The sequence below is a fragment of the Cottoperca gobio genome, chromosome 12 (assembly GCF_900634415.1).
Source record: "Cottoperca gobio chromosome 12, fCotGob3.1, whole genome shotgun sequence".
NCBI lineage: Eukaryota > Metazoa > Chordata > Actinopteri > Perciformes > Bovichtidae > Cottoperca > Cottoperca gobio.
In genome coordinates this window covers 2,465,195-2,491,401 of record NC_041366.1, presented here as the reverse complement: position 1 = coordinate 2,491,401, position 26,207 = coordinate 2,465,195, and the positions used below count along the sequence as shown (strand labels likewise).

The window sequence follows — 26,207 nt, the reverse complement described above, 5'->3', positions numbered from 1 at the left end:
TTTTTCTCATTCTCTGTTTTCTTTATGCGGCGAGATGGTGTTACTCAATAGATGTAGTCTCTTCCTTCACCTTTCTTGTTGTAGTTAAAGTGAACAAGTTCACAGAGTTGTGTGCAGATGCTGGACATTCACATCCTATTTGCAGAAAAAGGCTCATTTACGAGGACACGGCATCCCTTACAACTGCGTGAAATCTCGTGTGAGTCACACACGTTCACTTTAATTACGTTTATTTAAAAACTCTGTACTTAATGATCATGTTATCTCTTTCGAAGCATTTGTTCACATTGCAGCATAATGTTGCAGATGTTTACGGCAGCATAGTTTTCAGGGTAAGGGGGGGGGGGGGGGGGGGGGTCTCCCCCTATAAGTTTATGTGATCACTTTAACACTCTTTGTCCTCTTTCAGCTTGTTGACATGTGTTCCTTGCAGCCTCTCGTCTTCATAGAAAAGGTGCTTGTGTCAGACTCAAAGAGCCACTGTTTCGTTGTCATGTTAATTGAATGCATAGCTCGAGGTGATCTCGCGTCTTTGTCAGTCATGCTAAGTCATTTACTCCCCCTGCGGGGGGTGAGAGCTGTGGAGATTTCCTGTTTCGGGCTCTGGCTTTAAAGACTTACCATTTGGTATGAAGTGAAAGGGGCATGGGAGGTGGGGCACAGGGCTCTAAATGATTAGCACCTTCCCCCTCCTCTCCCCTTCAAGCAGCATTTCTTTATTTTCATGTTAATAATAATAATAATAATAATAATAATAATAATAATAAAGTAAAGGCAGCTCTTTGCCCTATATGGCAACTTATGTGATATTCATACATTAGTAAATGTGTCAATCATTTTTTGTTTTTATAGTTTCAAGTTCGTTATTACCACATGTCTATGTGCGTTTATGAAATGGTCTTCCACATGTGATCAACATATCAAACATAATACATTCATATGTTTTTTCCTGGAACATGTATTACAATATGAAAAATACTTGCAAAATCACATCTGCAAAAATCTAACTGTGTTCCAGTGTTATCCATTACAAACTCTTTAAATGTGCAAAGCCATAAGAACAATAACTAATTTGATTGGTTTTTAATAGTGCATCATTTTGAAGGATGCCTTTACAGAACGGCACACAGTTTCTTACAGCATATCATACACAGTCATGTGATTCTGGGGTTTTAAACCTGGTTCTCCTGTAAATGGTTTTCATTTAACTATGAAAAAATCAAGAGTTAGGTCATCCATCAGCAAACGTCTTGTCTGCTTTTATTGTTTCAAGTCTCTACAGGTTAGTTTTCATAGTGTAGTAAAATTAATGGAAACTAATGGCTGGCTGGAAGGTAGAAAATACATCCTCTAAGTGTAAGTTCTCTGACACACCAAGGTGACGTCATCAACAACCACATGCACGTGTGAGCTGCGACTGTGTGAGTGGAAACAACTAGTGAAGAGTCTGTGCTCCGGTACAAAGACATGTTGGAATGAAAGACTGCCCACCATGTTCACACCACTGTGAATCTCATTACATTTAATTAGTCTTTATCTGTTGTCATGTGCTATAGGAATACACATTGAGAATGTGTCTCTCATCTTTTGCTTTGCACTGGTGGTGTCAGGCTGTTGCCATAGGTCATTTAAAAAAGGGAATACAAAAGACAATCAACAGTCACTGGGGGAAATCACATAATTCCTAGAACACTACAGATCCTTTCAACATGCCAGTTGAGTGGTCAGCATTTTTAAATATTTTTGTAAAATCTATAAGAGCGATCTGAATAATAAGGTAATAAATGAAATGATGTGTATGGAAGAAAAAACAGAAATAGCTGAAAGCCCAGGCAGCAGCTGTGAATGAGGTGGAAGCCTGTTACTAATGAGTACTCACAGAGGTATGACTCACCATGTTGGGGTTAGAGCTGCTGGTGAAAATGGGGCCAAGAGGGCTGCGGGGGGTGTTTAAGGAGAGCTCTGTCATCCCTGTGATCACATCTAACAAATGCCTGTTGGGGATACTGAGAAAGCAGCCCAGCTGCGTTGCATTGTTCCATAATGGTATGGAACTCCAGCTAAATAAAAAGTCTAGATCCAATCCGGGACTATCTGAATAAGAATGAGTGAACAAGATTAAGAATCTGAACAAGCACTCATTGTCGCCTTTTGGCACTTGACAGTCTTTGATACTCACTGTTACAGACACATCTCTGCCACTAAAACAAGTTCACAAACTGCCAGGGTCTTTACAACCCAGTGCAACACCATCAATGCTTTCAAGGGAAGCGTTTAAAAATGTGCAGCAATCCCTATTTCAACAATTAGCTTGTCTCTATTAGCGGCAGGCTTTTCCCTCTGCATCTGACTGGAGCCCTTCAGAACAGCTATAAACACTTTACCTTAAGATGTGTTGAGGTGCAGTGGTCCCCGTAGGGATGGTTGACAGTGTGCCGAAGCATTTGTGTGCAGAGATACGTTTAGCCTAACTTAACACAAAGAGTTTAGCCTGGTTCAATGTTTTGCCGACACCCCTGCAGCACAGGCGGACTGGCTCTGTGAGGTCTGCGTCTTTTTACTCGGGGCTGAAGTCAGCCTGGATGGGGCCTAATTGCTGAGATCTTGGAATGAGGCAATTTTGAGTTTCCTGTTAGATCTACTTTTAACAAAACATAAACTGGTGGGGGTGGTTTCGTATAGAATGAAGCAACAAGTTGTATTATTAAGGTAAAACGGCATTTGTTATAATAACACTATAGTCACCAATATAATAGCTATAATATCTGAATGCTATCACAAAAAATAGGTTCAAGACAGGTTGTAAACAAGCTGACAGATAAGATACCATTTTATTTGGAGGTGAACCCATAATGCCACTATTAGTGTTGCAGAGGAAATATAGTTGGAGCACAAAGTGTTTCTGTAAACTGTGATGGATGTTTACAACTGGCAGTTTGGGTAGAAATGGTACCATTCAACTTCATTCTCTCTTCCACATGAGTCTGGGTTTCCCCAACACTTTGTTTGTTGAGTGTTGCTAATAGGCTCCTTTCCTGAAACCATTTTAGAAAGCAGACATAAAACAACAGGTGAGAGTGATTAATGCAGAGTCTCATGCTTAGTTAGGGAAAACAACGTATTCATGCTGTTGTAATCAGGTGCCCCGCCAATCGAGTAAGACGCTGTTTAATAAAGACATCTGCCTCTGTGGGCGGAACCTGTCTGTGGTTAGGTGTACTGTATGATCTAATGGCTTTGTTATTTAGCTATAGACGAGAGCAGGCACTGATGTAACTCATAAACATAAGGAGAGATGATTAGGCTAACTGTTGCATGGCCCTCGCAGTACAAGCTTTCCCCAAAAAACGTTATTGCCCACACCATCTACTGTATTACACCCTGGTTTCAGCTCCTGTCTGTGGTTTCCACTTCCCCGTCTAGCTGTGAAGTGAAGTAATGCGTAGCAGTAATGGACACGCCAGAGGACTTAGCCAGAGGTCAGTCCATTAATCTGGAGTTTGTGGAAATGTGAGGGAAGTGTTCAGGGCCCTGGGTTTCCCCTCAATTTTAGAGCAAGGAATTTAATTCTACACTAAGACGTGAAAACTTTGCTTTGGACCAGGATGAACCGTTGAGTTGGAGCCATGTACTGAAGTCAGAGGGGACTTCTGTCAAGGACAGCAAGAGAATAACATGTTACACAATCTTACATTTACAAATGAAAGACTGATTTCATAAGCAATAAAACACACTGTCATTACACTTGTGTGTTTTACTGCTACATCCTGTTTAGTTTATATGCTAGCTAATGTTTGAAAACTGTAGCTGATGCTGTGTATCTGACATTACCTTATGTGCTACTGTTACATAATGTTTTATTAGTTCTCTTTTACAATGATGTATTAAGGGGAAAACTGAACGTTGACTTTTTTCAGTGCAGTTCTGTAGTTGGCCACTGAGACAAACTATCGGCAAAGCAGAGTGACTGCATTTTAACATCTGTAATAACACCATTGATGTATTATAATAACTTAACTTGGCTATTTAAAAAAAGAAAACATCTGCGGTTTTGTGCAGAATGTCCTGTGTCATGCTATTGACGATTCTCTCTGACCAATCAGTGGTCTGCAGTGTTTTAACTCCACCTTCTAGTATCGGCTCGCTTGGAACCTCGACCGAGGTGGTAGGAAAATAGGTATCAGGTTGTATCAAAAGGTTTTGCTAATGGAAAACCAAAGAAGAGCGGTTCCAAGTGAGACGAGTTGATCAGAACCGAGTCGTGCTATGCAGTGGAAAGACAGCATTCGTCTCTCTGTCTCCCTCGGCCCATAGACTTAACACAGAGATGACGCATATAAAATAGCTGTTCTAAGCTTAAATTAAAGTTTTTTCAAATACAAATCTTTTATGTTGGTCTTCTTTGAGGAAAATTCTTTTTGGGCTTTATATTTATATGCTTTATTATGTCACAATATCTATTGCAAGTGGCCACTAGGTCAAACTGGCAGCACTGAGTGTCTGCACTGTATCCAGCTTTATAAACACATAATGCATGATCACTATCCATGCCCTCAGTCTGGGCCACTAATCATGATGTCTTTAATGCAAGTGACACGAGTGAATGTAGGCTACAGTGGCTGCTGCTCAGCAAAAGTTACATAATATCCCTTTGAAGAAAACCTTTTTTTTTTCGTCTTATATAGAGTCTCTGAAGGCATGTAAGTTAACACAGCTGGGTCTGCAAAGGACTAACAATCATTATATTTATTTTATCACATGTACTGTCTCCCACTTTTGGGGTTTTATTCATTAGAGTACATGTTTGTTTTGTGTTCCAGATTTCACCTGCAGTACTCTTAATGTCACCTTTTCATCTGTCTCATCAGTGTTTAATAGCAGACCTTCTTCCATCGGTGCTAGTGCCTAGTCATCCTGACTGCAACAGTGCTGGCTTTGTTCTAAGTTGCAGCTAGTTGCTGGCTGGTGACAAGCACTCAAAGGAGTGTGAAGCAGCTCGAGGAAGGCTGCAGGCTGCTAATTGTGTTGATATACACAGAGCTGTACCACAACAGTCAGCCAGAGCCCCAGAGAGATCCAGAGCCTATTGGAATGTTACATTTCCTGATGTAATTGAGTGATGACAAAACTAGAAGTCTTGGAGCCAGATGCAAAAAACTCTTTGTAGATCCACAACTAAAACTGTGTGTACCCACAAAGACTAAAGACCGATTTAAAAAGACATACTATCGCCTGATTCTGTTTTATAAATCCCAATGCGCACATGCCTCATTTCCACTCCCACAGGTAGCCATCAGTGGATGTATGGACGCCCTTAAACATCCATTTGCTTATGGATACTTGTGCCTAATGCACCACTCATAGACCTGTCATTGAAGAGGACAGCTGAGGAGAAGGGCAGGTAAACACGGCTGTTACAACTAATTCATCACATGTGGTGTAAACCATCTCTGTGGCGGTATCTCAATCATTATTATTATTATCATTATATTATTGATCAACGATACACTCATATCAAAACAGACTTTAAAAAGGGCTTCATAATTCAGGATAAAATAAAACAGATGAATGTAATAGAAATAATGTATATCATAAATATCTTTCAAAGTAAACCATGAAGTAACAATAGACAGAAGCTGTGTAGCCTGCAACATAATAACACGATGGGTTATTGCAAACAATCTAACCAAACAATGTTTATTATAAGGTCACATCTCTTTACTTCTTCTCATATCACCGGGTGAAAATGGCGTATGCATGTTTTTTGTGCGTAGGCATCATTTATACATCTGGCTCCTGGTCATCCAATTTAAACTGAGACATTTCGTAATGTAACGTGAGATAAACATTACAATGTCCGTCTCACCAAGCCCCGGACAACAGCCCTGGGATGTACTGCGATGTTAGCATAGTGACCATAGTCACAACTGCAGGTTGCAATGCCCTCTGGCCCAGACAACCATCTGTATTACAGGAAACTGCTGCTGGTAAACCACTATGTGTAGGATTTGAAATGACGTTACTCTGGCCCCTGTGGCAGGCAGGAATGCATGCTTCTACCCCTATCTCCAGTGTGAATACCGCAACAACCATTTTTAATGTGAGTGGAGCTACAGTGGCACACTTGTGCCTCATTTCCACTGCATGGTTCGGCTGGACTCCCCTATGGTACCAGGTCCTTTTCTCTTTTTTGTTTTCACTGCAGATTGTACCCCCTCAGTGTAGGCGTGATTCTCAGCTGGTTGCCACAGCGACACCGTGTGAAACTGCTTTGAGTCGTTACATCATCTTCAACGATTTTCGTCAATAGTACGACGTCGTGTACGGCATGTTGCTGGCTGCTATCTTCTCAAATCTAGGTTGAGTGAATACAAAAGTTGCAGTCTGTATTGACGTTAGATTGGCTATTAAAAAATGAGAGGTTTGTGCAGAATGTCCTGGTGACCATTCTCTCTGACCAATCAGAGGTCTGCAGTGTCTTAACTCCACCTTCTAGTAGCAGCTCAGCTCACTTGGAACCTCGACGGAGAACATGATCTAAACTCTGTGAAGTCCTCTGAGGAGAATCTGAAAGCTCTGATATCTCCATTCTATGACAACTCATGTTTCACTCATGTGGCCGTTCAGAACAGGTCGACTGTCGGCTCAGTGAGTCTGTGCTTAATGCAGGCAGGCCGCTACATATGAAACTGCATTTGGTAAGATCTCAGCCTGCTGCAAGCAAACAGCAGTATACTGAGGGGATGTGTGATGGTCCGTTAGCAGCCACACTAAACAGATGATATCAAGTCGTGGTGAGATCAGACAACAGTAAGCAGTGGTGCTGTAATCAAACTTGAACAATTGAATCTTGGTGTCCAGCGTTAGAATCAGTGCATTGTTGTTGGGGCATAATGTTACGACAGACAAAGTAAAGTAAAATACAACAAAAGTAGATTTAAGACCTTATAGCATTTTATATTAGTCCTTTCAGTTATGCATAACATTACATAAGACATTTGAAGAAAAGAACACAGCAGCAACATTGACTGCAGACGGGCATCACTAATCAGAAAGCACCGCAGTAACACTGAAGAGCTGGAATTCTTTGCTGTATGTTTTCATGTGAGGTGACAACAGAGAGAAATGACTGGCAGGAAGCATTCTGCTGTATGTTGGTGTGTCTTTGGTCTGGTACTAATTATATTCCTGCATCTGGGACTAATTAAAGCGATGCAAGACATTCCCATGGACAGGCTGTGTGTGGATTGACTTGTTGACAGGATGGACTCTGTTAGCACACTGCTGTAACAAAGCATGTGTGTTCAACACATATCTGTATGACAGCTTTTTCTACAAACTTGTTGATCAGTTGTTTGAATAATCGCAGAGCTAGGTTTTAATATAACTGTGGCAGTCATTCAAAGACTACATGTGACCACAACATGCAGTTATATCATAGATGGCCTTATCTTGATTGCATTTTGAAAAGAAACCAAAGAGGCATAATGCTAACATATGTTTCAGATTACTGGAGCGGGTAAGCAGAAACAGAAGAGGAGGCCCACAAGTTGTTTGGAGGTGGAAAGGCAGGAGGACATGGGTTGAGTGTAGAACCCTGTGTTCCCCCAATGCAACATGGTGTGATGTCTGTATGTATGTGTGTTTGTGTATGAGACGGTGTTGAAGAGTTGACCAGAATAAGAGGAAACAACTTCAGAAGAGAACTATTAAATGCACACTATGAAGTTGAGAAATCCAGGTTTTCCGAAGCGTTGGGTAGTGAACCGGATGTTTAGATCATGGATGATGTCAGAGGTGGATGTGGCAGGCTTCGGGGGGAGGTTTAACGTGCTGTATACTGAGCAGAAGAATGCCTGTACTGGTAGGTGAGGTGAGAAACTGGTGGTCTTCCCAGCATAGGGAAACTATCAGGAAGTAACAATCAACATTATGACTGGTGCAGCATATGTTGTGGCACGCATGCATACCATATACCATATACTCCACAATATATACGTTTGAAATGCTACAATGTTCCATGTGGAGCTTTGGACCTATAGTAAGGCCCTGGAGCGGATCTTTCATGACTGGGTCTTTTTTGTATGCAATTGCAATACACAATCCTGCTAATCCACAATGCTAAGAACTGAGCCAAGTGTCAACAAAGACAGGGAAGAAGAGGATTTCTATCACGTAAACATGGATATAAACGATGCAGCTTTGCAAATGCTCAAAAATAACGGCTTTGCAAATGATTTATGAGGGAGGAAATGCACTCAACACGTTTGTTAGGCCACACGGATATACACCATGCTTTCAGTTAGTATGTTGATGTTAACAAAACTTTAGTTTGTTGACAAGAAAACACCGTTAATTACTGATAATTAATCCTCATTCATTCATTGTCAGCCTGTTGGCACAGTGGGCTGAAGGAGTGGATGCTGACTCAACCTTCCCGCCGTTGGAAAGCTGTGGGGAGAGAGGACTTCTGTTGAAGCACACTGCCAGCTAAAGTGGCGGTGTATAAATGTTGGGGGGGTAGCCTTCACAGTGGACTTTTTGGTTCATATTGTTATGCCCACACCAGACTCTTGAGTGAGTCTTGGTCGTCTGGCAAATACTCTGCCTGTTTTTAGACGGAAGCGTACCAGATGATTAGTGCAGGAAGTGGGTGTGACTGTCAGTCTGTCGAGATGCAGCCCGCTCTACAGGTACATGCAGTAAATACTCTAAAGGAGGTGTGACAGCTCAGACAGGGCGGCCTCTTACTTACCAATACTTCTTCTGGACATGTAGTGACTGTTACTCAGTTGTGGGGGTTGTGAGGGGCTACACCACCGGAGCTCTCTGGATGGAGTTATCACCCCCGGCTGTTTAGGGAGGAACCTTTAAATGGGAGGTAAATTTGTTACTTCCTGTGTGGAGTGGACTTTCCACCAGTGTCCCTAATGACTAAAAAAGTTCATTTGGGTAAATGGGGTGAATTTATAGAGTGTGGACCTGAGAAGGTTGAACGTGTCTTTGTGAGTTAGTCCGGCTGGACTTTCATAGAAGGGCCGTCTGCACCAGACAACACACACGTGAGAAACCACACTCCCCTCAGTGTATCGGGAGTTTCATCAGTTGTTTGGTTGGCTGGATCACCTCTTGAACTGTGTTACATAAATTGTATGGTCTGTTAAGTGAGGCAGAGCCCCACCCCTTCCAACCCCTCCACACACACTCAGAGGTCAAAGGTCAGCTAAAGCACTCTTGAAGCTGCCAGGCCTTTTGTGTCTTAGTTTGTATATTAACGAGGATTTGTCACAACAGTTATTAATAAATGATTATTTAGCTGTAGGAGACAGAGAGTCTATGTATATATGTGTGTTTCTCAGAAGAGGAAGATGTTGTGGGTGTTTTTAATCTTGCTGAATTCCAACATGAGCCTGGCCATCGTCTTTTTGGATTAGAAGATATTTGGAGCCACAGGCAGTGTTGTTGAGTCTGTTCATAATTATCCTGTTAAAGTGTCCCGGGATGTGTTCTCGTGTTTTATGGTGCATACTTCTCTACCTGTGTAACTGTCTTCAGAAGGACTTTTTTTATATTTAGATTATATTTGATTCTGGGTCCCTCTTATGTTCCTTCGTAACTCAGTTAATAGAAACGGGGTTAGTTCCAAACATGCGTCGCTCTGCACAATATTCAGTATTAAAGCACATTCCTGTTGAAAACCATGCTGACCACCAAATACAGACAAACACTCAACAATCTCTTCATAGTTATCTTTGATTGACAAGTGATCATTGAACTAAGGCTCACCCTACAAACTCTCCCCCACCCTGCATATGTAAATATGATGTTGCTGGATTAGCTTTGTATTGTAGATAATGCTGTTTATTCAAGAGGCTTGTAGCACCCTATAATGTAATCATTTCTGAACATGAAATAACATTTGCACTTAACCTAATTGAAAATGTAATAAAACCCAATAATTAAAAATGATGACCAATAATATAATAAAATATTACATCCCGTCTGATGTTGTTATACAATTTTCTACCAAAAATGTAACACCCTAAGCACCCAATTTCCTGAAAATGTAATAACCCATTATTGAGAATTTCTTACATATTCATAACTTGTTGTACATTTTGAGTATTCAGAACTTAAGAATTTTACATACATTGGATTTGAAATGAAATAATGTGTATTAGTGCAGACTGTGAGCACCATACAGCCTTATGCACATGCACACAACCAGGGACGTACCTTATTATACATCCATGAGCTAAACTGTGATAAATGTGTACTCCATTTATACTCTGTAGCTATCTTTCATTTCTGTGTTTGTATTAGAGCCTTGTGTAGTTGCATATCAATATCATTTCATATGATTTTTAAGTACTTTGAATTTTCAGGTATTTCATTCACTGACAGTCCTGTCTGGTTATTTTATTCATAAACACTTTCCGATTAGATGTTTTCAGAAAATGTAGCATTAACATCATGATATACAATTAAGTGCACTGTGATATGTGCTCTGTTAGACACATGGCCTACTTCTATGAATTATAAATAACAAAGGCATTTAAAAAGTCCAAAATGAATTCATCAGTTAGAAAACGAAGTAAAAAGTAAAGTGATTAAAAGGGAACTCCACACATCAAAGTGGTTTTACAAGTGTGGGAGTTCTACTGCATACGTGAAACCATTTGTATAAAGCCTTTAGTGTCTCCAGAGGGAGCTGCGTGGAATCTGATAAATGTCCTCAAGTGATGTCACTTGAGTCAGCGTTGGTTGGACGTGTGGAGTTAAAAAGAAGTGAGCTCACAGACCTCCTGCTGCTCATCTCCTCTGCAGGGCACATTAGTCGCTACTAGCATAAAACATCTGCATATCCAACAAAACTCTCTGTGGTCAAGTTGCATTATGGGTAATGTAGTCACAGGGTTTTGAGAAGGAGGAAGAATATGTGTAATAAAAAAAAGTGTTTTTGCTACATCGACTTTGATCAGTGGAGTACCACCGAAATAAACTATGTCATAAGAGGCCACAGAGCCTGATGCTGTATTCTGCAGTATCAGAAGCAGAAGTTCTTCTTCACATTTGGTTTATATAGTTATAGTTAAAAACATGAGTTGAAAGGACAGCGGCCATCACCAACATTGGTCTGTTCAATGGACACAAAGACTGGATATTGTTATTTACTCTATTCATTTATTATTTCACCCGCTGGAGTTTTACATGTGGCCATAGTGAGACTGACAATCCTGAATCACTGTTCTCAAGTTCACAGTATACATGGAATGAAGGATATGTGTGAGCTTTGCACATCAGAAGGCCAGCAAATCAAAATTGAAGAAATGTGTTGATTGATTCATCTGTAGAATCTGAAGCATATCTCTTCATGAAGACAGATGAGTGAAACATGCTGAAAGCTCTCAGGAAAGGCTGCTTGGCCTTTACAGTCTGCCATGGGTCTGTGGAAATATGTTAACAGCAGGGTTGTCAAACTAATAGCCTGTCCCTCCTCTTACAGCAGATGCTTTGTTAATCATAGCTCAAAGACGGAGGCCAAAGAGAAAGACTTCAGAAGAAAGTGGGAGCAGAGTTTTCTAGTTTGTTCACAACTAAAAGTGTAAGATTCTGCTGCCTGGTACCTTTCAGTTCCTCGTTCCTGCTCTTCCCCCTGACTGTTTGGGTGAAGGAAAGAATGACTAAGAGCTGGTTTGGAGAAAGATAAACAATTGACACTAGAGATTTGTTTTACATGAATCCAAAAGCTTTCTTTTTCATGGCTAACCCTAGTTTTCCACAGACCTAGCTTGGTATGCACATGCTTATCAGGGAGGCTATAAAATGCAAATGAATCAGGTCTTCCCCCTTCACGACCTTCTCATTTATTGTCTTGTCTTTGAGCCTCTAAATGGCCAAATATTTGAAGGGAAGTGCCTCCCTTTTTATGAGATAGTTATTGTTGTTCTAACTCAGTCATGGGTATAGAGTTACCCCTGTGTAAGCTGCCTCTGTGATGAGGGCTTGCAAGGTGGGAAAGCAACATCAGAGCCAGTAAAGGGGAAATTCCATTGCAGTCAAGTGATACCATCGGACGATCCAGAGAGTGCCATGATACAGAGCGACTGTAAACGTATTTATGTCTTGATAATAGGAGTGATGCAGCCTGTGTGACAGAAGAAGTCACATCTGGAAAGGGGTTGTGTTTGAGAGGAACTACCCCACCGTCACATTTCTGTATGGAACTTGCAGTAAAGCAGGGGGAAAGCAAGTTTGTGGGGCAAGTATGGACAAATTCAGCATTTGTATAGATTCACATTTCAGATAAATGTAGCTTGAGTTCACGGTTTAACAGGGAACATAACAGAGAACTTAGAAAGTTAGGTACATTAAGAGTTGAGTATGTTTCTGTACGGCTCAGGTCTCCTCAGCCCCGCAGGTCCTCTTAGGTTTGCTCAGGTCTACTGAGGTCCATTCAGGTCCTCCCGAGTCCTCTTAAATCCTCTCAGGTCCTGTCAAGTCATCTCAGGTCCTCTCAGGTCCACTCATATCCTCTCCTCGTTTTGCAACTGTTCTCTGAGCCCAGTTGGTTCCAGCTCATTTGGGTTAACAAATAGACGCAGAAAGAACCAAAATACTTGAGGTATGAGGGTTATCATTCATTGCTCCGTGCATTCATCTGCAGCACACCTTTCTCAGAAGAAACTCTATTAATCCATCACAAGACATCACAAGGGACAAAAACGAATGGTCAAAATTGAATCAGCAGATATCCTGACATGTAGTCCCCAATATGGGTCACACTCCACTTATCTCAATGCAATCCAGTTGCACCTATTTGTTAGCTATTTTCTAAACTTGACAAAGCTCCTTTCAGATCCAACTGTTTCCACAGAGATAATAACCATTCTGATTAGAAAGTAACTTTAGAATATCAGTCCCAAACAAAGCAGATTCATTAAAAATATAATGTCTGTGAGATTCAGTCACTTCTGTGTGTTTTAGTAAACATCCCACTCTTAACTGGCTTGGGATATTACGAATTGTCTCACACTGCCCTCCCCCGATAGCTCAGTCCACCAGACAGATCATCATGGTAGTAAATGGCTTCTCTGCTAAATTAAGTCATAAAGTTTATGGTAGCTCGTTCACCACTTGTGTCTTCTGCTGGTCTGCCATTCCTGTTTCTGCTAGTAACAAAGTGAGGCAGGTATGCTCAACCTGCATTGCACTTATCGAATATCATAACAGTTCTGCTTCAGCCACTGACTATCAGGGAAGAGTGAAAAGATAAAGCAGATCTTTCGAGGTTTTGGTTTCTGAAGCAACACGTTTTTGCTGCAGTTTGCTGGTTGCTTTGTTCCACTAGTGCCACAATGTGCCGACATTTCTTGTATCTAAGAAAATGTAATTAGCAGTGGATGTAGTGGACATAATGCTATCAAATTTACTGAACACATTCATGCTCCCCAGAGAATAAACCTTTTGCATTGTGCACACTCCATGAGCTCTCCTCTAGTACACAGCCTTTAACTTGCTTAGCACATTCAAACCCCTGTTTTCATGTCATTTCATTTTAATGCCTCAGGACAAACGTCATAGTTTTTAGGCTTAGTGGGACTTTAAAATTGCTATTTTATTTTAAAGTTACCAGCCATTCTTCATTATAACCAGATCAGTTGTGTTGATATACAAAATACAAATATAAAGTCTCATGAAGTTATATTTTTACTAACATTACTTATGAGCAGAAGTCATCCACCATGCCTGTGTAGAGCACGTCACCGCCCACAACATGGAACAAATGCTTTCAATCCACGTGGAAGAAGAGTTTCAGTTTCCACAGCAGAAACACAATAAATCCTCCATGAAGACTTTGAGACTGAATGTTTGGTTGTTATACATGAGAATGTGTAATGAAGTATATCTAGTAATAACTAGAATATGACCCAGTGGGGCTTGATAGAGGGCTCAGACTTGTGTCTGGGTGTTCATGCCCTCTGGTTTAGATCAGGTCAGTTTCATGCCTGTGAAAAGCTGCAATGAACACTTAGATATCGTTCAAAAATAAGATCTCACAGAAGGTGAAAGACATGATTCCTAAGGAAAAGGACATGTTGTATTTAAACCACATAGAATCAAAGCAAACCATATCTGTATGAAACAAAACAAAAATGCATCCTTATGTAATGATCCCATTAATATAAAATCTCAAAACAGCAGTGTGGCTCTTCCTTTCTAAGACAGCACTTACCTGTGTAAGTGAGGAAGCCCGGAAAACCTCCCATGACAACACCGAGAGGCAGACAAGGTGAGAGAGACAGAGGAGGCTCACAGTGCGGTCTGAATTGGATAGTCTCAAGTATGTGAAAATGCAACTTTTCTTCTAAGTTTTGGCCTCCATTCAAAGTAATAGTTTGTTTTCGAAGCAGGTATTTAACAACCTGTAAACTTCCCATAACCTGCACTTTTTAGAACCGTGTGAGGACTGCTATGATGTTTCCCCTGTGTTTTACAGGCTACAGTGGGACCAACAATTTTTTCTCATATCCTCTGCATGCATTTACTTTCTTTTTTTGTCTGTGTGGTATCCCTACAGCAGCTCCCTCTGAAGCCTGGACATGTTTCTCTTTTTAAGGATGGGTGGTCCTTCTCCAGATAGATGCAGTTGTAAAACGGTGATAACTGTTGTTGCAGTTGTTGTGTTATGATGTCACATCTGCTCGACCAACCTCTACTGGCAGCACTGCAGCCAAATCTGAGAGTACTTGGAACTTGCATTTAGTGTCTCTCACTGAGCTCAGCCCACAGCAGGCGGAGAGGAGATGCTATGAAAATGTCATCTCGTAATTATCTTGTCTAAAATAATTGAGATTCACAATATTTCCCCGATAATCATCAACATATGGTTGGAATTAAAACATACTATATTGTAATTTACCTTACATTTTGTTATTTGTATTGCATCACAGATAGGACCAACAGGGAACATCCCTTTTAGTGAAAAACAAACTATCATAAATCATAGGATAAATAAAATAGAAAATAGCAGCATTGTGTGAGTCTGTTCTTTCTTACATGATCGTTCCTGTTCAAATCAGGCTCTATTTCTCACCTCTCACATTCTTGGAGAGAAGTAAAGCAGGGGTTGAACTTTCAGTAATATTTGACACTGTGGTTATTAGCTTCCGTGCATCAACCAGCATCATGTCTGCCTCTGGAGGAGCTCTGCCTTCAAGAAATGTTTGTATAACTCCAGTCTGCAAACTGTTCAGTCAACCCTTGCAGAAATCTCAAGGAAAGGTTGGAAGTGAGGGCAGAAAATGTAGAAGGGTGGAGGATGGGGAGTTACAGAGACAAAGGTTAGAGGACTGAGAGGCAAGAGGACACACACACACACACACACACACACACACACACACACACACACACACACACACACACACACACACACACACACACACACAAGCAGAGGGAAGGAAAGTGTTGAGGTGTGCCAGAGGGCCCTCTGTCAAAACCCCAGTAGATGGAGCCGTGGCCTGGCCTCTCAGCTCTCAAAGGGCTCTTTCATGGCGGAGGCAGCAGGCTGTTGGAATGCAGCAGCCAGTAGTCTTATTCAGCTTTGGATGGAAAAGCATCCTATTGCACCCAATCCCTCATTTTCCAAGACTGTGGATACATGTAATCAATCACAGCAACTGTCTGATGTGAAGCCTGGAACCAGGCTTTAGGAAGCTCAGCTCAGTTCTGGGGTTTCTTCCATTGACACACAATATGTTTACTATTTGACCAAATACTACTTTACTGTGTTGTGGGGTGCGTGGTAGTAGCTCCTTAACAAGACTAAAGAGTAGTGGCCCCCTGGAGGCTGCAGCTTTTCATTACAGCCCAGTTAGTAGTGTGAGGAGACGAACAACATGTGGATGAGGAGTCTTGCCGGTTCTGGGTGTAATATTTGTTTAATGCATACATCGAGTCTTTACCGACCCATCGTCTATAGTACAACCTGTATAATTATTAATTTCATTCAATTAAGTGCTGAACTCCCTGGTTTTCAAACTATTTATCCATAACAATGTTCTGCTGTCAAAATAAATAAATTAAAAGCATTATTTTCATATATGCGTCATACATTTATAGACACAATGCTGGCGGGATGTGTTTTCCTGTTTGGCCTCATGATGGTGATGATGTCTCACTGTTACTATAATTATATATATATATTTTGTGATTTTTTCATTGGTATTAATACGTTCTGAAAAGTTTACTTGCAATCTGATTTTAATACATGGCTTAATCTGCGTTAAAGAAGTGCAGGGTCGCTGAAGACCCGAGGTCTGTATCTAAGGCTTAAAGGATCTTCCATTGAGATCAAGATCACAAGTTAGAATGCAGAACTCACCTTACTTGATATTATCAGTGAGTGGTACTACACAGTACATGTACTGTGCATTTCACATATTGTATTACGTTATCCCTTACGTAATGATCCTGTTGAAGGCACTCTCCATAGATTTTACACATTGAGGTTTGTGAAAAAGATGAAGAATAAATACTAAAAGAGATATGAAAAGATTCAGATTAAATAAACGGATTTCAAACTAGATTTAGATTCAATACAATTCTATACTTACACCAAACGTCCACCAGGAACTTAATGTGTAAAATATATGGAGAGTGCCTTTAACAGAAAAATAATATATTTGAACTGACAACGGCGACTAAAAGTGAGAAGCCTGCTCACCTCAATGTTAGTTCTGTTGCACATTGTGAATATAAAAGTCCAAGGAGAGACTACAGATCTGAGGGAGGATATTTAACCTCAGATCTGTTGGCCTGTTTAGCTGTTCTCAATGTTAGTTCATGTTCTTTCAGGAACGGATCTCTCCTTGTTGTTTCCATGAGGTTTTTACTTCTGTTGCTTCTACAATAGATCTGTAACAGATGGGAGCAGTGAGTATGATCAAGGGAAAGATCAACACAACAATAGTGTTTTGTGTTGATACTTGTGCTTTGCATTGGGATCACATCAACTGTTTAGAAGACATTGAACGGATGTCTTACAGTTAGGGCTGGTTAGATGTCCTTGCTTAATATATTTTAGAGGACTATGCTTGACAGTCTTTGGTGAATACAAATCCTGCATCTGGTGCAGGACATATCCTTCCTTCTCATGCTGAAGGAGACCTGCGTCCATGTCTGCGTACATCTATAGCCGGATTAAACTCCAATCCATAGAGGGAAGTGTGGCTCCTGAAAGGAATGCTGTATGGTTTTGTTCAATGAAGTCCTCAGCACCACCAATTTCCTCCACCACCCACATCTGTCAAGCACATGCTCCGTATCACAGGGAAGGCAGGAGCCAATGCCAAGGCAAGTCGAGCTAAAGACCGAGCCATACGTCGTGTCTGCTTACATGCGCCTGATCCTGATTAGCTCCCAGGGAGAGCCAGGCCCAATCAAACAGAGCAGCCAGAGTATCCATTACACATGTTGCTCATAAAATAAATTATATATATATATACTGTGTATATCGGAGCAAAAATCTGGTTTGTGGCAGAGAGCGCTGAAACAGTCTTGGTATGCTTCAAATAAACAAACTAAATGTGTATTTGGTAGTTTGGGTAAAGCCACCCTTTAACCAGATGAGGAAGAAAGGAAAGTTCACCATGAAGCACCTTGAAGTGTCAAAACATTATAAATATAATATAATATATAATATTAATATATATCAGCCCAAATCGGCTGTCACTGTTATTATCTGTTGCCTCATCTTCAGTATATGGATACTCTCATGCACATAGCAATGCTACTACTACAAATAGTTTTGTAAATATTGCTGAATTATTATTATTAGAAATTACTATTATTACTGAACTCCAAATGGCTCCCGATGGCCAACGGTGTGTGTGTGTGTGTGTGTGTGTGTGTGTGTGTGTGTGTGTGTGTGTGTGTGAACGGGTGAATGCTGACATGTTGTATAGTGCTTTGAGTGTCTTTGTTACAAGTTATCTGTCTTTTGTGTATAAAAACACTGAACATTAATCGCTGTGTTGGGATTTTGAAATAATCAATGAAGTTAACAATGTGTAAAATATGCACACCACAATTACCTTTTCAAGCACCACCCTCAGGACAAACATCTGATTTGTAGCTCCAATACGGCAAAGCCTCTACACATTGTTCCTGATGTACATTTTGTCCAAAACTTTAGTCATTTCTATGATAAACTTTGCCGCCTGTAGGGACCACCACCACCAAGTTAGACTTGTTTTATTCAGGCTTTAGTTTTAACTCTTGTATCCTCTCTATGGTTATTTCTGCAGCTGATCCAGGTCTAGCATTGGATACAGATGGTCTGGCTGAAGCTCAGAGTGGAGCTGCACCCACAACTGACGGTAAGAAAAACATTTCTCGTTTTGTTTTCTGAGCTGTTACCAGTGTGTGCGTTGAGTTAAAATCCACCAACACCTCTAAAGCTCCATGATGTATATGTCCACCTGAAATATCTTAATGACACCTCATCCTTCAGACAGGAATACCATTGAAAACATGTATACGGTGGTCATTGAATCGCTCTGATCTGCTCTGTATCTCCCCCTTGAGGACTGAGGAGTGGCTTGTGAGTGAGGGTCGGTGGGTGGGATGAAAGGTGGTTGAGGGTTTGGATGAAGGGGGTTAAGTACGAGGTGATCAATGGAGGGTCAGATGGGGATCAATGATGGACCTGGATGCGTTGAGGAACCTAGGGCACGTCTTGATGAGCTTCAGCTTCATGATAACCATCATTTTGATGGTGTACTCAGAAAATCCTTGCCTGGAGCGCATGTCACCAGGGTCGTCTGTGCTGGGGGCTTTACCAATCTCCCCTGAAATAAGTCGTCACAGTTATACATAAGTCGTGTGACATATGTAATTCTTGGTCAGTGATTTTCTGGTAATTCAATTTAGGTTGCTGTAGGTGTTTCATGTTTTATCAAGCTGTTAATGGTATAATCTTCACACACTCGTTGATTACACTTAGTTTAATAAAAGGTGTGCCCTTTTTTCCACATGTACTGTATATTGTGGTTAAATATGATGTGACTGTTAGATATGCAGATCGTATGCCCTAGTGTTGCCAATGTAAATCTTACAAAGTGTCTGTGAGTTGTCAGACATGTTTATGGAGTCTGCTGCTGGATAGTGTCTGCTGCTAATCTGAATAAATGATGTCATTCCATTAACTGTACAAATTGTTAACGTTATTCCGTCATTAAGGGAGCACATAATGATTGAAAACACTGACGTACTGATCCTGAAGGATTAAAGCACATTGTGGTGAAACAGACTTATTAACTTGCTTTTTAATAAATGAATCGTTTACTGTTTTAGTGCATTATGGCAGTTTTTTTAATTGTAAACAATGTGTTTATATAGATGAGCTGTCGGGGGAAGATCAATAATTGGTTATTCCACTGTGGTGAACACTGGAGTTCCTCAGAGTCTACTGTAGAGACGCCTGCAGTATCGTGGTTATCAGCATATGTCTTGTCAATCATGGTAAAAGAGACAGGGTCCATGTTTCAACACGGGTCGGGTGGGTTGCCAACTTGGGACAGACAGACTGACAGACAGACAGGGCGAACACTCAGTTCACAGCCCCAGGAAGAGACGAGGTCAGCCGGAGAACTTTCATCCATCCATTATCTGTAACTGCTTATCCTTCACAGGGAGGCTTGAGCTAATCCCAGCTGACATTAGGCAAGAGGCAGGGTATGTCCTGGACAGGTCACCAGGCCATCACAGTGCTGACATATAGAGATAGACTACCATTCATGATCATAATCACACATATGGGCAATTTAGATTCAACAATTAACAATCATCTAAAGGAGAAAGCCGGAGAAAACCCACACTAATACTTTCTGTGAGGCTAAAGTGAGGCGACAGTGCTACCACCGCTCCTTCAGTTGTTTTTTATGCTCAAACTTACTTTCCTCAGTCAGTGTTAGTGAATTCATGGCAACACTCAGGCCTATGAGCTGCATTAAAGAGTTCATTAATGGTTTCAAACAGGTTTGTGAATGTTAATGCCTTCTGGTTTTTATGCCCTGTCCTCTCAGCTTAACTCTGTCATGCAGCATGGTGGGTGTTCAGTACGGCCTCCTCGCCTGCGACCATCAATCATGTTATAATTTAAAGGGAAGCTTCAATGCTGCTGCTGCAGCCAGGGTCTGTTTAATAGCAGGGTTGGGAAATGGAATGGTACAAAGTGAGGACTGTTTGCATTGGCTGTCAGCTCTTCAGGGACTAAAGTGAGCACTGAGCAGTAATAGTTTTCATTTTGGAATCATGCTTTAGAACGGAAAGGAAACTCTGCCGAGCTCTCTATGTAATTATCTTTTTCTGGTTATAATCATTATTTTAGGTGTGGTTTCAAAGCACATTGTTCCTACGTATCAGTTCAGCTCTGACCGCTTCACTCACCTCAAGGAAGTGACCAGCTCAGCACAGCAAGGATTTAAAAGTGCCTATTCCAAATTCTCATTTTTTAAATTTTCCTGAAAACCACACTCTGAGGAATAAAAACATATGTTTCTACACAACTTTATTATTTTTTTTAGCAAAATAAGTTCTCAAATGTTAAATGTTTCTAAACACAAGCAGGTGTATGAGAACTTAGATAAAGTAAACAAGAATAGTTAAAAAGGACATTTTGATTTAAAGATAATACATTTGACCAGACATTTGATGCCAACTTTTGCTCTATGATATTAGGAATTACTTATTTATATCTTATCATTTTACATCACAATATCAATACATACATACTTGAGAGACCCTTAATGTCAAATTAACTACATTTGTTCATCATACAGCTAATTAAATACATGACTAATCACGATACTTCATTACAATTATCTAAAAAAATATTTAAAGATATTTCACAAAGAATGATTTTCTTTAGGTTCAGTTATTATCTTTTTACAGACTTTCAGCTGCATCTCACACACTTAAAATTACATACACTAATATATATTAAACATTTATATATATAATATATATATAAAAGGAAAGGAGAGACCCTGCCCGGAGGAAGCCCGGGGCCCCCGTCTGGAGCCAGGCCCAGAGGGAGGGCTCGACAGCGAGCGCCTGGTGGCCGGGTTTGCCACGGAGCCCGGTCGGGCACAGCCCGAAGAAGCTACGTGGTGCCTCCCATCCATCCATTCTGTGGGCCCACCACTCATGGGAAAAACCGCTGGGGTCAGGTGCGCTGTCACACGGGTGGCAGTGATGGTCAGGGACCTCGACGGACCAGACCCGGGCAGCAGAGGCTGGCTCTGGGGACGTGGAACGTCACCTCGCTGTGGGGGAAGGAGCCGGAACTAGTGCGGGAGGTGGATCGCTACCAGTTGGATCTGGTGGGGCTTACCTCCACGCACAGTCTTGGCTCTGGAACCGTACTCCTGGATAGGGGTTGGACTCTATTCTTCTCCGGAGTTGCCCAAGGTGTGAGGCCTCGGGCCGGGGTGGGGATACTCACTAGCCCCCGGCTGAGCGCCGCCACGTTGGAGTTTATCCCGGTGGACGAGAGGGTCGCCTCCCTACGCCTTCGGGTTATGGGGGGGAAAACTCTGACTGTTGTTTGTGCCTATGCCCCAAACCGCAGTTCTGAGTATTCGGCCTTCTTGGAGACCCTGAATGGAGCCCTGCAGGTGGCTCCAGTAGGGGACTCCGTAGTCTTGCTGGGAGACTTCAACGCACACGTGGGAAACGATGGAGACACCTGGAGAGGCGTGATTGGGAGGAAGGGCCTCCCTGATCTAAACCCGAACGGTCGTTTGTTGTTGGACTTCTGTGCTAGTCATGGAATGGCCATAACAAACACCATGTTCGAACATAAGGATGCTCATAAGTGCACGTGGTACCAGAGCACCCTAGGCCAAAGGTCAATGATCGATTTCGTAATCGTATCATCTGATCTGAGGCCGCATGTTTTGGACACTCGGGTGAAGAGAGGGGCGGAGCTGTCGACTGATCACCATCTGGTGGTGAGTTGGATCAAGGGGTGGGGGAAGACTCTGGACAGACCTGGTAAACCCAAACGGGTAGTGCGGGTGAACTGGGAACGTCTGGAGGAAGCCCCTGTCCTGGGGATCTTTAACTCACACCTCCGGCGGAGCTTTTCAGCCATCCCTGTGGAGGTTGGGGGCATTGAACCTGAGTGGGCGATGTTCAAAACCTCTATTGCTGAAGCTGCGGTGATGAGCTGTGGTCTCAAGGTCTTAGGTGCCTCAAGGGGCGGTAACCCTCGAACACCGTGGTGGACCCCGGTGGTCAGGGAAGCCGTCCGACTGAAGAAGGAGTCCTTCCGGGTTATGTTATCCGGGAGGACTCCGGAAACAGTTGCAGGGTATCGAAGGACTAGAAGGGCGGCAGCTTCTGCCGTGTCAGAGGCAAAGCAGCGGGTGTGGGAGAAGTTCGGAGAAGCTATGGAGAAGGACTTTCGGTCGGCACCAAGGTGCTTCTGGAAAACCATCCGGCACCTCAGGAGGGGGAAGCGAGGAACCATCCAAGCTGTGTACAGCAAGGGTGGGACCCTGCTGACTTCAACTGAGAAGGTTATCGGCCGCTGGAAGGAGCACTTTGAGGAACTCCTGAATCCGACTAACACGCCCTCTATGGTTGAGGCAGAGCTGGAAGCTGATGGGGGATCATCGTCAATTTCCCTGATGGAAGTCACTGAGGTAGTCAAACAACTCCACAGTGGCAAAGCCGCAGGGGTTGATGAGATCCGTCCAGAAATGCTGAAGGCTTTGGGTGTTGAGGGGCTGTCTTGGTTGACACGCCTCGTCAACATTGCGTGGAAGTCTGGGACAGTGCCTAGGGGTTGGCAGACCGGGGTGGTGGTTCCCCTATTTAAAAAGGGGGACCAGAGAGTGTGTGCCAACTACAGGGGTATCACACTTCTCAGCCTCCCTGGTAAAGTCTACTCCAAGGTACTGGAAAGGAGGGTTCGGCCGGTAGTCGAACCTCTGATTGAAGAGGAACAATGCGGATTCCGTCCTGGTCGTGGAACAACAGACCAACTCTTTACTCTTGCAAGGATCCTGGAGGGGGCCTGGGAGTACGCCCATCCGGTCTACATGTGTTTTGTGGATCTGGAGAAGGCGTATGACCGGGTCCCCCGGGTGATACTGTGGGAGGTGCTGCGGGAGTATGGGGTGAGGGGGTCACTTTTGAGGGCCATCCAATCCCTGTACGCCCAAAGCGAGAGTTGTGTCCGGATACTCGGCAGTAAGTCGGACTCGTTTCCCGTGAATGTTGGCCTCCGCCAGGGCTGCGCTTTATCACCAATCCTGTTCGTGATTTTCATGGATAGGATATCGAGGCGTAGTCGTGGAGGAGAGGGGTTGCAGTTCGGTGACCTGAGGATCTCATCGCTGCTCTTTGCAGATGATGTGGTCCTTATGGCATCATCGGTCTGTGACCTTCAACACTCACTGGATCGGTTCGCAGCCGAGTGTGCAGCGGTTGGGATGAGGATCAGCACCTCCAAATCTGAGGCCATGGCTCTCAGCAGGAAACCGGTGGATTGCCTACTCCGGGTAGGGAATGAGCCATTACCCCAAGTGAAGGAGTTCAAGTACCTCGGGGTCTTGTTCGCGAATGAGGGGACAATGGAGCGAGAGATTGGCCGGAGAATCGGCGCAGCGGGGGCGGTATTACAGTCACTTTACCGCACCGTTGTGACGAAAAGAGAGCTGAGCCAGAAGGCAAAGCTCTCAATCTACCGGTCGATCTTCGTTCCTACCCTCACCTATGGTCATGAAGGCTGGGTCATGACCGAAAGAACGAGATCACGGGTACAAGCGGCCGAAATGGGTTTTCTCAGACGGGTGGCTGGCGTCTCCCTTAGAGATAGGGTGAGAAGCTCAGCCATCCGTGAGAGAATCGGAGTAGAGCCGCTGCTCCTTTACGTTGAAAGGAGCCAGTTGAGGTGGTTCGGGCATCTAGTAAGGATGCCACCTGGGCGCCTCCCTAGGGAGGTGTTCCAGGCACGTCCAGCTGGGAGGAGACCCCGGGGAAGACCCAGGACTCGGTGGAGAGATTATATCTCCTCACTGGCCTGGGAACGCCTCAGGATCCCCCAGTCGGAGCTGGAGGATGTGGCCCGGAGAAGGGAAGATTGGGGTTCCTTACTGGAGCTGCTGCCCCCGCGACCCGATCCCGGATAAGCGGTGGACGATGGATGGGATGGATGGATGGATATATATATAAATATTTAAAATACATAAAGATATCATACTATAATGACAGACGTGTGTGAGGTCCTACATATATACACAATCTACAATGCCAGGTTAATGTCAGGTTAACCATCCTCACATATAATCAGGTAGGTTTCATGGACCATGACACACACCTACATGTTGCATTACCTTCATTCCCACTAAAGTTTTCTATTTACATATTCTTTATATTTAATTTACATTGTTATTACACTGATATTACACACAATTGTATGTAGTTTGTTCTAATTTATTGTTTATGTTCTATTCTAAATAAAATATTTTCAGTTTTTATACATTTTGTACTACATTTAATTGTACATGCCTGTATTGTATAATGACAATAATAAATATAAATATAAAGAGGTTACCAGTATGGACCACGAAATACAAACATTTGAATCCGTCTTGGTGGGGTTGCATATAGTACATATAGTATGTGCAATATCAAATCTGAAGTATAGTGCGTGGTTAATGAGATATACTCATCAACATCAGAGAAGGAAGTGCAGGGATGGACCGCGTCTTGTAACCTGTAAACGTGATGTAACGTAGACAGAAAGGAAGATAGATAACAACCACAGATCAGAGCTGAAACGGAGGCTGGAGCCTCCTCAGATTCATGTCTCTACTGTCCATCTCTCGACATGAGGTGGATGAGTTGTAGGCCCAATCTCAACCCCCCCCCTGGACCCTCACTGATGTCACCTGTTAATACCTAAATGTGAGAGGCTGCAAGAGCTTGGTATAAATAAATGGTATAAATACAAATGGGACAACAACATAGCACGCTACCTTGACGACGCCAAAACATGTTGTGTACAATTGTGGGTTTTTGGTATTTAAAGTTTTTTTATTGCCTGATTTGAACATCCAGGCTCTTGCCTAACAGGGTGTACGAGAATGTACTTCTTTCTTTTGTCAAAGCAGCATCATTAAGCAAAATGAAAAGAAATGTTTGACGAACAAACCAGGTGTGTTATATCCTATGCTTCCATTACACTGGTTTCATGTGTTTTTTATCTTACCATCTTAAATCCTCAATGTTAATGTTTCTGTGTAAATGTAATATTTCCGGCTGAACACCCAGGACAGAGCCAGCCTTCTTGATGAGCTTGTTGATGCTCTTGGCGTTCACATGATCTAGTTCGTCTGTGTTTGCTGTGCATTTCATTTTCCCACAACAGAGTTCGCCCAAAACACTCTTAGATCTCAGATTGCACAACCTCTCATCAGCACATGAGTTTACCATAATTCTGCAGCTTTATGAAGTCAGGTTAACTCCAACACAACCACTTTTGGTGTCATTTGGTGCCCTGAGTAGTTATTTCTTAGACAAACAGGCTGGTTGTCCAAGTGGACCAGACTTTGGAAGCTTGCCAGAGAGCAGGCTTTGAGAGAAAGCAGCTTTTCATTGCCTCTATCTCTTGGGGATAGGACTAATCAATCAAGCACTTAAGCCTTGATATTTGAGACAGTCATGCCTCCATAACAGTACTTTACGAGTCACAAACTGGAATTGTTCGTTAAAACAGGAATGATGATGTCTGAATCTCCCAGTGGATTATTGAAAGTGGGCAAACCGTGCATGAAGGCATGCTGCCTTTACCTCTGCAGGATCGCATTACATTCTATGAGATAACGCTGATTGATAAGTAAGTTTAAAGTGTTGGTTCACAAGAATACAGCCATAATTGGACAACAAACGAGGATTGCTGTAGTGATAAATGTAGGCGTAAGATTTTAATCTGGGATGGGCTTCATCTTTCACCTGGTTGAAGATTTCTTTGCTCGCCTTGCAGTGCAGTGTGTGCTTCAGACTGTCATTTTGCCGACACAGCTGACACAGTACTCACTTCACTAACAAAGACCACATCATTTTTATATACGAATGAGTTCATTGAAATGACAAGCATTGTCATACGGGGATGAATGAGGGTGAGGTATGAA

At 42.5% G+C, this 26,207-nt stretch overlaps 1 protein-coding gene across 1 annotated transcript in view; it reads left to right on the top strand.

Moving 5' to 3' along the window:
- The window catches only part of ror2 (receptor tyrosine kinase-like orphan receptor 2), a 44,457-nt gene that overhangs the window by 343 nt on the left and 17,907 nt on the right, over positions 1–26,207 (top strand). Inside the window, exon 2 of the mRNA XM_029444009.1 lies at positions 18,309–18,380. Within this exon, the coding sequence (XP_029299869.1) occupies positions 18,309–18,380 (72 nt within the window). The remainder of the gene's footprint in view (positions 1–18,308; positions 18,381–26,207) is intronic.